Source organism: Gymnoscopelus microlampas (assembly GCF_963454915.1).
Source record: "Gymnoscopelus microlampas genome assembly, chromosome: 8".
NCBI lineage: Eukaryota > Metazoa > Chordata > Actinopteri > Myctophiformes > Myctophidae > Gymnoscopelus > Gymnoscopelus microlampas.
In genome coordinates this window covers 39272795-39287236 of record NC_139945.1, presented here as the reverse complement: position 1 = coordinate 39287236, position 14442 = coordinate 39272795, and the positions used below count along the sequence as shown (strand labels likewise).

Below are 14442 nucleotides of genomic sequence, written 5' to 3'. Positions count from 1 at the left end.
CGCCCCCTTCTTATACAAACCCATTGTCAGGATCTGCGTTTCTGTCTTGTTTTTGAAGTGTTTCTGGTACCTTATTTTGTTGTATCGTTCCAATTGTTTCCTGTGCTCCTTGTACCTTTTATTTTGTAGTGATGTCCTAGTGTTTTCCTGTCTGACCTAGTTACTGTTTCCTGTCCTGTCTCACCTCCCTGTGATTATTAGTTATCTCCACCTGTGTCCTGTTAGTCCCTTAGCCAATCGTGTCTTAATTGTCTGTTGGTTTCACCTGTGTCCTGTTATCCTTGTGTGTATTTAAGCCCTGTGTTTGGAGGTGTTTCTTGTTGGATTATATTGTAACCCATGTTCCTCTGTGATGTGCTGTTGTTCAGTGTTTGGTTATTAAACCCCTGTGAAGTTGGATTTTGTCTTGAGTCTGCATTTGGGTCCTAAACCATCAGTCCTGACACCCATTATAACTTCAAACTCCATTTTTAACATGTTAGATTCATCAAAAACACCGTCCTTGGTTCTGGTGACTCATCCTGCCCTCCTAATACGTGAGGGGACGTGTTTTTTCAATAACTTTTTTCATTTATTTTATTAATTATTTTTATTGTATTGAAATTTTCCCCCCAAAATATAAAAAAAAATTGAAAAAAGTAATTGAAAAAACACAGTCTCCTCAAGCATTAGAAGGACAATATCAGTCACCAGAACCAAGGACGGGTGTTTCCGATTAATCTAACATGGTTAAAATGGAGTTTGAAGTTACAATGGGTTTGTATAGGAAAGGGGCGTGTCTGATAAAATGAATATCAAATATCTAAATACTGAATCAAACAACTTAAAAACTGTCCGGGGTGCTCCCAAAAGCCTGAGTAGACAATAAAATTACCATTTTTTAAAATGAAATATCCCTTTAACCCTGCTGTTTGATTACAGTGATATTTTCGGTACCGTGTCCAATGCAATGTGACATTCCGAAATCCACATTCAGAAGTCTCCACCACAGCCCTGCGGTACTGTACTGTATGTTTATTAAGAGCTTATTTCTGATATATTACTCTCATCTCTTAATCATACACAGTAACATGCTCAGTGTTCATTTAACTCTGAGAGTGTATAAATGACACTGAGGATTTTGCTTTATATGTGTTTCTCACAGCACACGTACATATGTGACCTTTGAGTCCGTGCCCAGGTGGTTCTTGGCCAGGCACTTGTACGTCCCAGAGTCTGACACTGTGGGCCTCTGAATGACAAGTGTACCCTGGGGGTGAAGTAGCTCACTGCCTGCTGGCCTACCCTGCCCCGCCGTGGACAGAATTGAATGATCAGGTAGCTCCCAGGCTATCTCTGGCTTTGGGATCCCGATGGCAACACAGTTGAGCTGGATAGGTGCCCCGGGCAGTGCCCTCACACTGGGAGGTGGACCAGTAGTGATCCGGGGAGGGTAGGCGATGATTACAACGGGAACCGTCAGAATGGCATCACCAGCCTCACTCCTCGCCCTGCAGACATAGTTCCCGCGGTCGTTGAGAGTTGTGTCCTGCACAACCAGGGTCCCATTCTCTAGCAGCCGAAAGCGTCCGTGAACCTGAGGGCGGGTGAGAGTGTGGCCCCCTGGAACAGTCCAGTAGATATTGGGTCTGGGGCTCCCATCAGCCAGGCAGTGAAGGAAGAGAGGGTCCCCTGACACGCTGCGTATGACGCCCCTTGGCCGCGTGAGGATGTACGGCTTCTGCCCCACGTCCAAGACAAGTAACTTCTCTATGTAGCCCATGGAGTTCTTTGCAGCGCAGCGATACTTCCCAGCATCCTCCTTACCAGGGTTGTAGATGACGAAAGTCGCGTCATTTCCCAGGTGGTAGCGGGATCCACGGTCTGACCCGCCAGTAAAACGACTGCCGTTAGGCATGGTCCAGATGATTTCTGGTTTTGGGTGTCCATCAGCAGAGCAGTTCAGAACCGCAGTTTTTCCCATCCTGGCCAAAATGCGCTCGTTGAATGGGTTCTTGAAGATGGGCCTTCGCAGCATACTGGTCACTTCTAGCTGCACCACCATCACTGTCTCTCCTTCATCATTCCTCGCCATGCAAATGAACTCTGCTGTATCAGTTGGACGCACATTTCGAATCTCCAGTGTCCCATTATGGTGGACGTTAATCCTACTGCCAAAATATGGCGCTGTCAGGAAAATGTTGTCAGGCATAATCCACGTGATCGTGGGTGCCGGATCTCCCTCGGCTTTACAATCTATAAATTTCCTGGAGTATTTAGCCGCGGTATCTTTAATCACAGTCCGGTTCTGGTAAAAACCATTGATCACTGGCGGGTTCCCATCTATATCCAACTTGTAGATTTTGCTGTTTTCCCCAGCACGGTTGCGAGCCATGCACACATACTCTCCAGCATCATTCAGTTTCACATCTCTGATATCCAGAGAGCCATTCACATGCATCAGGTAGCGCTCATTAGATGCTGCAATTATGTCGTTGGTTGGCAGCATCCATAGTATCTTGGGTTTGGGCTCTCCGACTGCTTCACAGTCAAAGCGGATGTTCCCTCCAGGTGGGACCTTTGCATAGGTATGGCTGGGTGCACGTATGATGGGGGCTGCCGATACCACGGTGATATGAACATGCATCTCATCTTTGCCCACCTGGTTTTCGGCATAGCACGTGTAATCTCCTTCCTCTGATATGCCAACCTAGGGAAACAAAACATTAACAAAACATTTCTTTAAAGATTTGTGCAGACTTAGAGAGAAAGATGATGAATTGTAGTTGCCAGCCACTACAGTACCTTGTTTAGATAAAGTGTTCCATTGTCAAACAAGATGTAGCGTCTGGAACGTCCTCCCCCGCTGCTGCCGTCAGACTGCAGGGCGCTGTTGACCACTGTGCCATCTGGGAGACCCCAGGAGATCTCGGGCTGCGGGGCCCCCGAGGCCTTACAGTCCACCTTCAGGTCGTTACCGAAGGGGACTTGCTTCTTGCCATACGCTTTAGTCTCGATCTTGGCCGGCTTCATAGACACAGTGACCTTCATGAGCTGGAGGTCATCACCGATGTTGCTGCGTGCCACACAGAGATAGTCCCCAGCATCTTTGTCACTCACAGAGTTAACAATGAGAGTTCCATTGTCCAGGACCTGGATTCTTCTGCCCATCCTGGAGACATACAGTAAATAAATGACAAAATGTGGATGCATTATTATAAAGGGAAGGAGATCATTAGTGTGATTTTAACCCTAAAGGCCAGCTTTGTTGATTAGCCAATATATCACATCTGGGGCAAGATGAAAATGGATGAACTTTCTGTATTAATTCTGCAAAGCCAGCAGTCAATTTGGAAGATGTAATGAGTTTTCCTTAAGGGAAGCTGAAATGTGGTTGTGTGACTCTATACTGCCATTCGTCTCAATGAAGCCTAAATACATTTGGATATTTTTAAAACCCTGACAGTCCCGGAGATGATAAGTTTAGTTATATTACACCTGGATGGCTATAGCTCTAGCAGCTGCAGAAAAATTATAATTTAAATATTTCACAGAATTGCGTTGACAGGTATTTTTGACAGTATATATTGACATATATGTTGATAACTAACCTCAGCTTTCTTCCTCGTTGCATGCAGAGATGCAACAAGGCAAACTGCCCCAAATTATTTACAGCAATCAAGGCCTCAGTTTAGAAGCCAGAGCTCTTGTGTTACTTCCAAGTTTCTCTTATGGTTTTAATTGTGTTTTGACTTTAAATATAAATAAACTAGACAACTGCCCTGTTCTTACTTTTGTTATTTGAGGAAAAAAAAACTCCAGCGTCAGTTCTCATTGATTCATGTTTTGCCTTCAGACAGTGGCATAAGTTGGTAAAGTTTCAACGTCGACTGTGGGTTTTTCATAATGGGACCAAAGTTTTTTTGAGGTGAGCTCCATCGTCATCCTCAGAGATCTTCATCGTGCGTGTATCATGCAGAACTCTTTGACATCCCTGTTTTTCATCATCAGCAATCGGCAACAGCATTCAACTCTGTCACTAAAGTTCCTCACCACTGTTTCCACAAGGATCGACCTGGATTTGATAAAGCCTTGGACCAGGATGCTCAAGCATATTCTCTGATTTCAAATTATGAGGAATTGACTAGCCATCACACTGAAACAGAAACACAGTTTTTCTCTTACTTAGGGGATCACCCAAAGGTTCAGTGCTGGAAACAAAAAAATAGGAAATATGGAAACCTGAGATGGAGACTTAAAAATGAAAACAGAAATATTTCCACTACACATTTACAATGATGCCTGGAGATGTTCTACTTTTCTGCGGCAAAGGGCTCTCTATTTTTGTAGTACTATATTTCAAAACCAAACTGTATAAAAGTTTTTGGCTTTAGGCGCCCAATGAATGAATGGGGCCTTGTTAATACTATTATGTTATTACTAATGCTGATCCACAACAGCAGGTCTCCACTGAGAACTGTGAGCTCTGTGTTCTTGTATGAGAGGCAAAGCTACAGCTACTATATGTGTTACTTAATTACACTTGCATCGTGTCTTCTGTTTTTCAGAGAGCAACCAAATGGTCAAAATTAGGGATGCACCGATATGGACATTCTTGGCCGATACCGATGTTTAAAATAACAATTTAGCCGATAGCCGATACTGATACCGATATTTGTGTGTCTTGTTTTTGGTGTTATTATTTCTCCCTTTTGTACCAGGGAAACAAATAAATATTTATTATAAGAAATAGCTGTTCAGAATCTGCAGAATCACAACATAATTGCATTGATGCAAGTAACATTAACGAGTGCCAACGAGCGGCAGCATATAAAAATAAATACATAAATAAATATATAATGTTTTTGCCGATACCAATATTGACCGATATTGGCAAATATCGTCCGACACCGATATGTGGCCGATATATCGGTGCATCCCTAGTCAAAATGATTATTTTATTACAAATGTGTTACATTGTATTTGTAAGTACAATCCTGTGCTTCTAAATGCTTTACTGTGTAATCAGGCGAGAGACACATCTTACCTGTGCCACTGGTCCACCACAGCTTTAGAGGGCAACCTCCACATGATCCTGGGTTTGGGGTCTCCTGTGGCTGAACAGTTCAGATTGAGCTGGTCCCCATAGAATAGCTCTGTCACACGCTGGGACATTGCAAGTATCTGCGGTGGAGACTCACGATTCTCAACAGTCAGAGTCACCACCCTCCGCTCTGACCCCGTAGAACTGGTGGCGATACATTCATATTTCCCATTGTCTGTTGGAGTAACATCCTTTACATGAAGGGTTCCATTCTCATACACTGACATTCTGGGGTCAAATGCAGGCCCGTCGTGTCGAATGGTTGAGCCATCGTAGAGCACCCAGTGAACGGATGGCAGGGGGCTGCCCTGTCCAGTACAGGGCAGCCAAAGGTTTTGCCTCCCGCCAGCGTTCACTTGCTGCCGTTTCTCCTCCAGGATGCCAGGGGGCGCTGCGACCACCTGCAGTCTGGCTGTAGCAGTGTCAGCCCCTGCTTGGTTACTAGCGATGCATTTATAATGGCCTCTGTCATAGACAGACACCTGCTTAATGACCAGGGTCCCCTCAGAGGTCACTGATACCCTCCCTTTGTCCTGGTTGTCACCCCGAACCTGGGTCCGGTTGGCTAGGATCCAGGATATCATAGGTGTGGGTCGGCCCTCTGCCTTACATTTCATCTCCACTGTCCTCCCTGCATAGGACTTGATTTCACGCATCTTTGGCTCTAGGATGCGTGAGGGGTAGGCCACGACAGTGAGGGTAACCAGCAGTTTGTCTGAACCGTGATCATTTTCAGCCAGACATAGGTATTGTCCACGATCCTTTACATTGGCATTCTGGATGGACAATGTGCCATTGTCAAACACCTCAAACTTTCCCATCCTTCCCTTGATGGTAATTGTAGTACCTGAAGAAAGAGATACAAAAAAGTGATTTTAAATGTAAAGCCCCTCACAACAGCAGTTTCAACTTTGTTCAGTAGTTTACACACTGGTGTGAGATTTGCACTCTCACATTTAGGGAAACCAAATGTCGATGGGTGGCTCATTGCACTCATTGCGTGGCTCATTGCACACGCACACACACACACACACACACACACACACACACACACACACACACACACACACACACACACACACACACACACACACACACATACTCAAAAACCCAAATAACAGGAGATTTTGCTGCAATATTGTTTTTGGAAGCTAAATGTTTATTTTTCCAATTCATGTTCAGAACATAATTTAGGTAAAAAATGCTCTTTGTTTACCTGAGCTTGAAGAGAATCGTTTCCAGCTGATTGTCGGCTGAGGGTTTCCAGCAGCCTCACATGGCAGGAAGGCATCAGAGTTGGCGAGCACAGTGAAGCTGGCCACATTTCCCCCCACAATCTTGGGCTTATTGCGCAGGTCCTTGGTGGTGGGCTCGAATCCTACTATATTACCTGTTGTAGCCTCATAGCCAGTGATGTGATTATAGGTATTGGAGATGGCTTTATCTATGTCTGTGTTGCTATACGGGGCAGGAGTGTTAGTGTAGCCTAGCTCTGCTGTCAGAACAGTCACTGTGTCAAAGGTGAAGGCCTTTTCTGGTCTGCCTCTGGCTCTACTACTTTGCGCCGTAGGTCTAATTGTGCTAGGAGTGCTTGGTCTCTGTGTGCGGTGAGTGCTCTTCCTCTCTGACGATGGCCGTACATTGCTGTGGACTCTTTGACTGCTTTGAGATGTGGTTTTAGGCCTGTCTGTGGTGGCTGTCCTGAATGTTGTAGTAGGGTTAGCTGAGGAGGTCCAGGGTCTGCTGGTTGCAGTATGGACTTGTGGTCTTCTAGTGGTGGATTTAGTCCAGTCAACCACTTCATACGAGTCTATCTGTTCCTCTGAGTTCTGATCAGTGGAGACAGTCACAACAGATCTCTCTGTCTCCCTGGACGGGACGTACAGGGGCTTGGAAAAGGAGATGGTCCGCTGGGCTAGCGTTGTGGTCTCTACGGTCGTTTCCATGGTAGTTGTAACTTCTGCTGTGGTGGTGGGAGATTCAGTCGTTGTTGTAGGTTTCCTGCCCCTGAAAGGCCTCCTCCTCCGTCCCAGGCGTCCCCCTGCACCTCCAGGCCTCGGTTTGTGATCAAACCAACGACCAGCATAGCCCCCAGACCCAGATGACGAGACCTCATCAAGGTTCGTCCTGGATGGTGGTTTAACTGTGGGTGGTAAAGCAATAGTTTGGGTCTCTTGTGGCGTTGTAGCGGTGCTTGTGGAGCTGGCGTAGGAGGACGAAGTGCTGGAGGTTCGGTGGTGCGAACTCGGCTGGGGTGTTGTAGGCTCAGGGTCAGTGGAGGATGAATCTCCATAGTCGTCATCTGTGGAGCTCTCGATGTTCTCATCATATCTGGGTGGAGACACCGTCTCAGGTTCAGCCAGAGAGTCAGCTGTGGGCCAAGTGGGGGCTGTGGTTGGGGTGGTTTCAGCTGTAGTGGAAGCTTTTGTGGTAGTCGACGGCTTCCGTAGCCTCTCCAGTATCTCCCTCTGTGTCGCCCTGCCTCCGAACAGTCTGTCCCATTGGATCTTCTCCCTGGTGACCTTGGAGGTGGCCACAGTGGTGGTGATAGAGATGGTTGGCTCTACAGTGGTGGTCATATGTGGAACAGGAGTCGTGTCAGGTTCAGGGGCATCAGCAGAGGTGATATAGCTACTGGCAACCTCCAGCCTGGACTGGGTACTGGTGAGGGGGATCTTGGAGTCGTAGTCAGTGGTGGTGGCTACAGTATCTTGAGTAGTAGAGACAGGTTTTACTGTTCTAGTTAAAACAGAACTGGGGTAGGATGTTGGTTTTTCTGACCTCAGATGATTAGTTGTTCTCTTCTTCCCATCTTCATCACAGTTACAGTCTGTAAGAAAAAATAATATGAACATCTACAATATGACAAGTGTCATAAGTAAAAGACAGACGGACGGATGGACGGGCAGACAGACAGACAGACAGACAGACAGACAGACAGACAGACAGACAGACAGACAGACAGACAGACAGACAGACAAATGGACATACAGACAGACAGACAGACAGACAGACAGACAGACAGACAGACAGATAGACAGACAGACAGACAGACAGACAAATGGACAGACAGACAGACAGACAGACAGACAGACAGACAGACAGACAGACAGACAGACAGACAGACAGACAGACAGACAGACAGATTGATTGATTGATCGATCTATTGATCGCCTACCTGTAGTCAATTCTATCATGTATGGCACTGTGGTATTCCCTTCCTTCCTCACTGTGGGCTGTTTGAGTTTATTGATGAAGGACTGAATGTCAGTGATCCTGTTGGGCTTGACAATCCTCCGACGGCCTTGAAATGTCCTTCTGTGACCCCCTCCTCGGCCCTTCTTCGGCGGGATGATATGGATCTGCTGACGGGAGATGATGGTAGATCCAGCCGGCAGGCGAGGGGACTTGATCCTCTGGGTGGTATGGAAGGTAATTTCATCTTTCTGTCTCTCTGTGGTGGTGACGGCTGTGAACGTGGTTTCGCTTTCTGGGTCTGTGGAGGTGTGGATTATTGGGTCCACCGGACCCGGTCCATCCATCATTGGTGTAACATTGGGGTCAGTGACAAAGGTAAGCACTGCCCCGGTGGATGTCTCTGGCTCTGCATACGATTCTCCTGAGAACTGGAGCCGGGTTTCTTCTGAAGTATCTGTGACGGTGAGACGGAGGGTGACCGGATGTCTGTTTGAGGGCAGTTTGGAGGTCCGCTCTAGAGAGTACGACTCAGTATGGTCTGAAACCAATGTATATGGAGGGACTTCATCCCTCTGACCTTCACTAACTCTTACTAGACTATCTGTATATGTGGATTTGATTGGTGTACTATCTGACTGTCTGTATGACACTGTAGTTAAGGTGTTCATTTTTTCTGTTTCTGCCATGAAACTAATCTGACTGCTGTCAGGGGTCTCTGTGTTCTGCACTGCATTGGACTGACTGTTCTCTGTTGTTGTCGTCATGATATTAATGTTCTCTGTAGTGGTCATGGCTGCAGTGTGACTGTTCCCTTGCTTTATAGTTATGCTAGTTCTACTTTCTTGTGGCTTGTCGGTTGATGGCTCCACTATACCTGCAAACAATCTCCCTTCATTGTGACCTTCACCCGAGCCAATTTCACCGTCTCCAGAGAGAACGTTGTCTTCATATTTTAATTTCTCTTTTTCGCCATTTGTTTTTACTGTTGAACCACCTTGGGCTTTTTTCATTAACTCAGCAAATTTTTCCGGGTCCACTTTCCTGTGTGTGTTATCAAATGTTCTCCTATTGCTCCACATGCGTCTACTACTAAGTGGACCCCTCCTCCTCTGTCCCAATCGACCCTGAGAGCCTCCTCTGCCCTGTGGCCTGAGTCTGGGGTAAGGGCGGTCTGAGGTAATGGTCCTGGACTCCTGGCCTGTTCTTTCAGAGGGGCTGGACGAGGGTACCTCACTGAGGGTAACTTCATTTTCCATCACACTGGGGTCCACCTTGACCTCTGCCCCCATTCCTGACCCCTCTATGTCTAACTCTGGCTTCTCATCAGACCCTTCTCCAGTCACTGTCACCTGTGACACCAACAGGTCAACCCCGAGATGGTTGCTAGCTAGGCACCGGTAGAATCCTCTGTCCCTTGCGGTGACCCCATGAATCCCCAGGGTTCCATTCTTATACACATTTCTGTTCCTGTAAGACTTGTCCACCACTGAATGGTCAGGCAGTATCCACTGTACTGAGGCCTCAGGACTGCCTGTGGATCCACAGTCCAGAACCAGGTTTTGGCCCAGTGGTCTAGAGAGTTGGACTCCATTGACATCGGTTTCTTCCACATCTGGGGACAGGACTGTCACGCGGAAGCTGAGCACATCGGCATCCAGGTAGTTGGTGACAATGCACCGGTAGAGACCTGTGTCTGTGGTATCTGCTCCTCGTAAAGTGAGCTTCCCCTCGGCTGTGATGATGATCCTCCTGTCCTCGCTGGCGTACGGTGCCCGAACTTTAGTGCCGTCAGCTAAGATCCATTCCACTGAAGGCTTTGGTTCACCCATTGCATGGCACTGCAACTCTGCTATACCACCTGTTGGGATATGATATTCTATATGATATGATATACGATATTAAATACCATATGATATTATACCATATGATATGATATGATATGATATGATATGATATGTGGTAAAATACGATATACACTATTAAATGATATATGATATATGATATTATACAATATGATAATTAGTAGATACATCACACACATATTGTAACAGATGAATATACATTACATATGTTCTATCACTGTACTGCCACGGATACATTTTAAATAAAGTGGTTAGCAGATATGAATGGCTGTGGTTTTGCATAATTTGTGGTTAGATCTGTGCATGAAGTCACATTGTCTATATCAGCTAATTTATTCACCACTAATCTCATCCTTGACACCCACCTGTGAGTACAGAGTGCTCAGTTTTGGTCTGGTTGTCTTGTTTGATCATGGCCCAGCTGTAGCGGTCTCTCTTGAATGCTCTGTTTTCCACACGTAGGTTGACCACAGACTTGTATATGATATGCAGAGTGGAGAATGTGGTAGTAGTCCTGTCTAGCTGGAAACTAACCTCTCCCTGCATCAACCATCCAGGAGAAGCTTTAATCTCAGCTTCAGTGCCTGTATGAATCTCCTCTTGCCCATCTTCTGGTCTGATCTGACTGTACCTGTATACCATCTCCGGGCTCCTGGCCAGCATTAGGCCTCTCTCCAGCCTCATAGGAGTGTCACTGTAGGTCGCCAGTATGCGCCACAGTTGCTGGATGTGCTCATGGTCAATGTTACAGACAAGAGAGGTGGTTATTCCAGCAGTAAGCACGGTGACATTATTGAGCCCTTCCTCTTCCAAGGTCAGTGTCAGGTTCTCCATGGCAGAGGGTCTCTGGACGGTGCAAGAGAGGCTAGCATCATTGTGGAATTGGTCGGTCAGATTCATTTGCAAGGAGCCAATTGGTGCAATGAAGTCCCTGGGGGAGACGGGGGTGAAGTCCCCCTCATCTAGACTGACGTTTTTCTGCTTCAGGTGGGGTTTAATCCATGGCTTGGTGCAGATGAAGGCATCACTGTGGAGCTGGAGTAGGGATCTGCTGTGGGACGGAGCAGGATTCTCACACACAGGGCAAAGTCCTCTGGGATACTTCCTGTCTCTCTTGCATTTCAACACACCTGGAAATGATATGTTTTATAATATTATTCCAATCATATGGAGTATAATCTAGTGGTTTAACTATAGGAATGGAACATTTATACAGCCCATACTATATTCTTAATGCGAGACACTGACAGTTGATTTATAAACCAAAGTGACCCATGAAAGTCAAGTCAAGTCATCCAAGCAAGTTTAAAAACAACAGGAGTTGACCTTGCTTTCTGTGGAGTGTGCTTTCTGTGTATGATGAAAATATCATCATACAGAATTGTAATATTTTATGACGTTACTTTTATACTAGCCAAGTCATAATTTATTAAACCATTACTTTTATGCTAGCCAAGTCATAATTTATGAAACCACATGTTATTTTTTGTCATCTTTTTGTCTGTTGATGAGATTAAAAGAGGATCCCTTAGTAACTGGGCCTCCAATAAAGTGTCAGCAAGAATTTATCTGTTTCTCTTGACTTATCTGTTTTAAAGTAAAACGAGCTAATAAAGTTCCACTGGATGTATAAATTCCACCAGACGTGGCACTGCTAGTTTAAGGCACTTGAATGTTGAGAAAAAACTGTCAACATTGTGCCTAGATGAAAATCATGACCGCATTGTCTGATCGACTCCATATTTGAATCATACATTGAGAGGACGCTACGCTAAACAATGTAGAGTCAAAAGTGATTTAACTTAGACCCATAGGGTGTGCTACAAATACTACAAATGTCACCGTTTGTTGCAGAAACATGAATTTGAATTGCCTTTGTGTATGACATGTGCTAAATCAACTTGCTTTATGCCTTCAAATGTCTAGGTCAAAGAGCTACTAGACCTCAAGAAAGATCACTCCTTATCCACGTAATTGTATACCGATTTTAAAATAGTGAAAATTGACGATCTACACAAAGTTTTGTCATTTTCTTTACCTTTTGGGAAAATGTAGGGAACTTTCACCCATTGAAATGCCCAAAATAGGGATGCCGGTCTGATAGTTGTTCAAATCTGCTCGAATTGTTACAAAGCACCACATTTTTCAGTTCCCCACCTGTGTGCCTCTGTGCCCACTCTGGGAACCATGCCATCCGACAATCACATGACCAAGGGTTGCCATGCAGGAAGAGGTTCTCTAGCTGGGAGCAGCCAGACAAGATGTCAGCAGGCAGACTGGTGAGGAGGTTGTCTGACAGGTGGATGTTCCTCACTGAAGACACCTTGAACACCTGGCTGTGTCTCAGTGTGATGAATGTGTCTGGGTGAAGCTGTTGCAGCTGGTTGCCCTCCAGGTGGACCAACTGTAGGTTGGTCAAACCGTAGAAAGCCTCAGGGTTGATGAATTCAATGCGGTTGTGATCCATGTGGAGCCTTAGCAGGCCTTCCAGCCCTTTGAATGTCTCTTTCTTGATTTCCTTCACTTGGTTGTAGGACATCTTCAGCACCTGTGTATGAACATCATTATTAGACGTGGAGATTGTTGGTTTGTTGACATTACGACTGTGCCATTAATGTAGCTCTTTAAGGCACATTATTATTAAGAACAGTCTTTTCACTCATAAAACCAGCAGATTATTGAGGTGATCCCATCTGGGAAAACAGCCAGAAATCAATTACCGGGAAAGGTACTTAAAACAACAAATCAAAATAACGTCCTTTTTTGTGTATGTGTGCAAACCTAGCCTTCTCAGCATGGGTGCATTGGATTGAAGTGGAGTTTGAAACGACAAAAATAAAGGCCAATTATTTTTGCACGTAACACATAGGCCTATAAACATTATTTTGTGCTATATTAAATTCCCATCTCTGCCTGAACCCTTAGGGCAAACAAACATCATTGCAATGCAAACGATTACAACAGAGATCCAAACATTTCAAAAAGAGCTTTTTTTCGATAGTTTGCACAAAACAAGCTCACACGTCGCGGTGTTGTGAGCTTGTAGATTGGCTTTTTTCACTCCACGACACTTACAGTAGGCTATAGGACAAAGTATAATTCAGGATCATCACCTGTAAGGACTTCAGGTCGAGAAAGGCCCCGTCTTCAATGCTGTGGATGGTGTTGCTGTGTAGCATCAGCAACTCCAGATGTTCAAGTCCTGAAAGATCATTATCTCCCAGCATAGTTATACTGTTGTACCTGAAGACAGAAAGAGGAAACATAGCCTGCATGATGTCTATATTACTTATCATGCTGGAGCCAGGGTGAAAACAGATGCAGTAAACAGACAGTAAACGGACCGTTAAATATGGACCCCTGTTAATTTTTACTCTCCTAGGTAAATCAACACAGTTTTTACTACTGTAATGGAGAAAGTGGGAGAGAGCGAGAGGGAGAATTTTCATTGTTATTATTTCCTATAAGCCAGTGGATCTCAAAGTGGGGTCCAGGGTCTCTCAGGGTTCCTTGAAGGGGTTCTAAATAGACCCTTACAGGTCTGTAACTCTGACAGTATACAAATGGAACCAAATGGAACCCAAATGGAACCAAATGGACCCTGACGGGTTGGTTTCATTTGTATATTTGTCAGAGTTAAAGGGGGTCCTTGACATGTTTGAGAAGCACTGCTATAGGCTACAACCTGTAAACATGGCATCTTGTTTTCTGATAAATGTGAAATCTGAATCAGAGAGAGGGGGAATTTGGGGGAGGAGAGGGAGAGAGAGAGCGACACAGAGAGAGAGAGAGAGAGAGAGAGAGAGAGAGACGCACGCACGCGCGCGCGCGCGCACACACACACACACACACACACACACACACACACACACACACACACACCGACTCACCCTAGGTTAATTCGTTCCACAGCTGGCTGGATCCTGTCAGGTACTGCGGTCAGGTATCGGAAGGTGCAGTGCACTTCAGTAGGAACGTAGCAGGCGCAGGATGTGGGGCAGCCGTTACTTCCAGGCAGCAGCAAAACGGCCAAGACAACCGCAGTCTTCACTAGTAGCCACCACCGCAGGTATGAAGGGCCGTGAGGGTAACCGGAAGCCTCGTCCCAAAACACGCTCGCCCCCATTTTTGTCGCGGACCAGCGGTTCTTGTATTCTTGTTTTGCTGAGGATAAGGTTAGAAATAAGTCTGGGTTAGGCACGTTTTACTGAGGTTACGCATAGGAAAAGGTTAGGTTGTTTAGGCATATTTTACTGAGGTTACGTTTAGGAATACAAGGTGAATACCGCCGGATTTGCC

At 45.6% G+C, this 14442-nt stretch overlaps 1 protein-coding gene across 1 annotated transcript; it reads right to left on the bottom strand.

Annotated features, from left to right (window-relative positions):
• Positions 1-708: 708 nt before the first annotated feature.
• igsf10 (immunoglobulin superfamily, member 10) lies at positions 709-14141 on the bottom strand. Its single transcript, XM_084065412.1, has 9 exons — positions 14034-14141; positions 13257-13386; positions 12301-12691; positions 10509-11273; positions 8262-10139; positions 6300-7913; positions 5027-5930; positions 2785-3151; positions 709-2689 (listed from the first exon to the last, which is right to left on the bottom strand). The coding sequence occupies exons 2-9, from the start codon at positions 13368-13370 to the stop codon at positions 1139-1141; spliced, it is 7584 nt and encodes a 2527-aa protein (XP_083921538.1). The 5' UTR covers positions 13371-13386; positions 14034-14141; the 3' UTR covers positions 709-1138.
• Between the last annotated feature and the right edge of the window lie 301 nt (positions 14142-14442).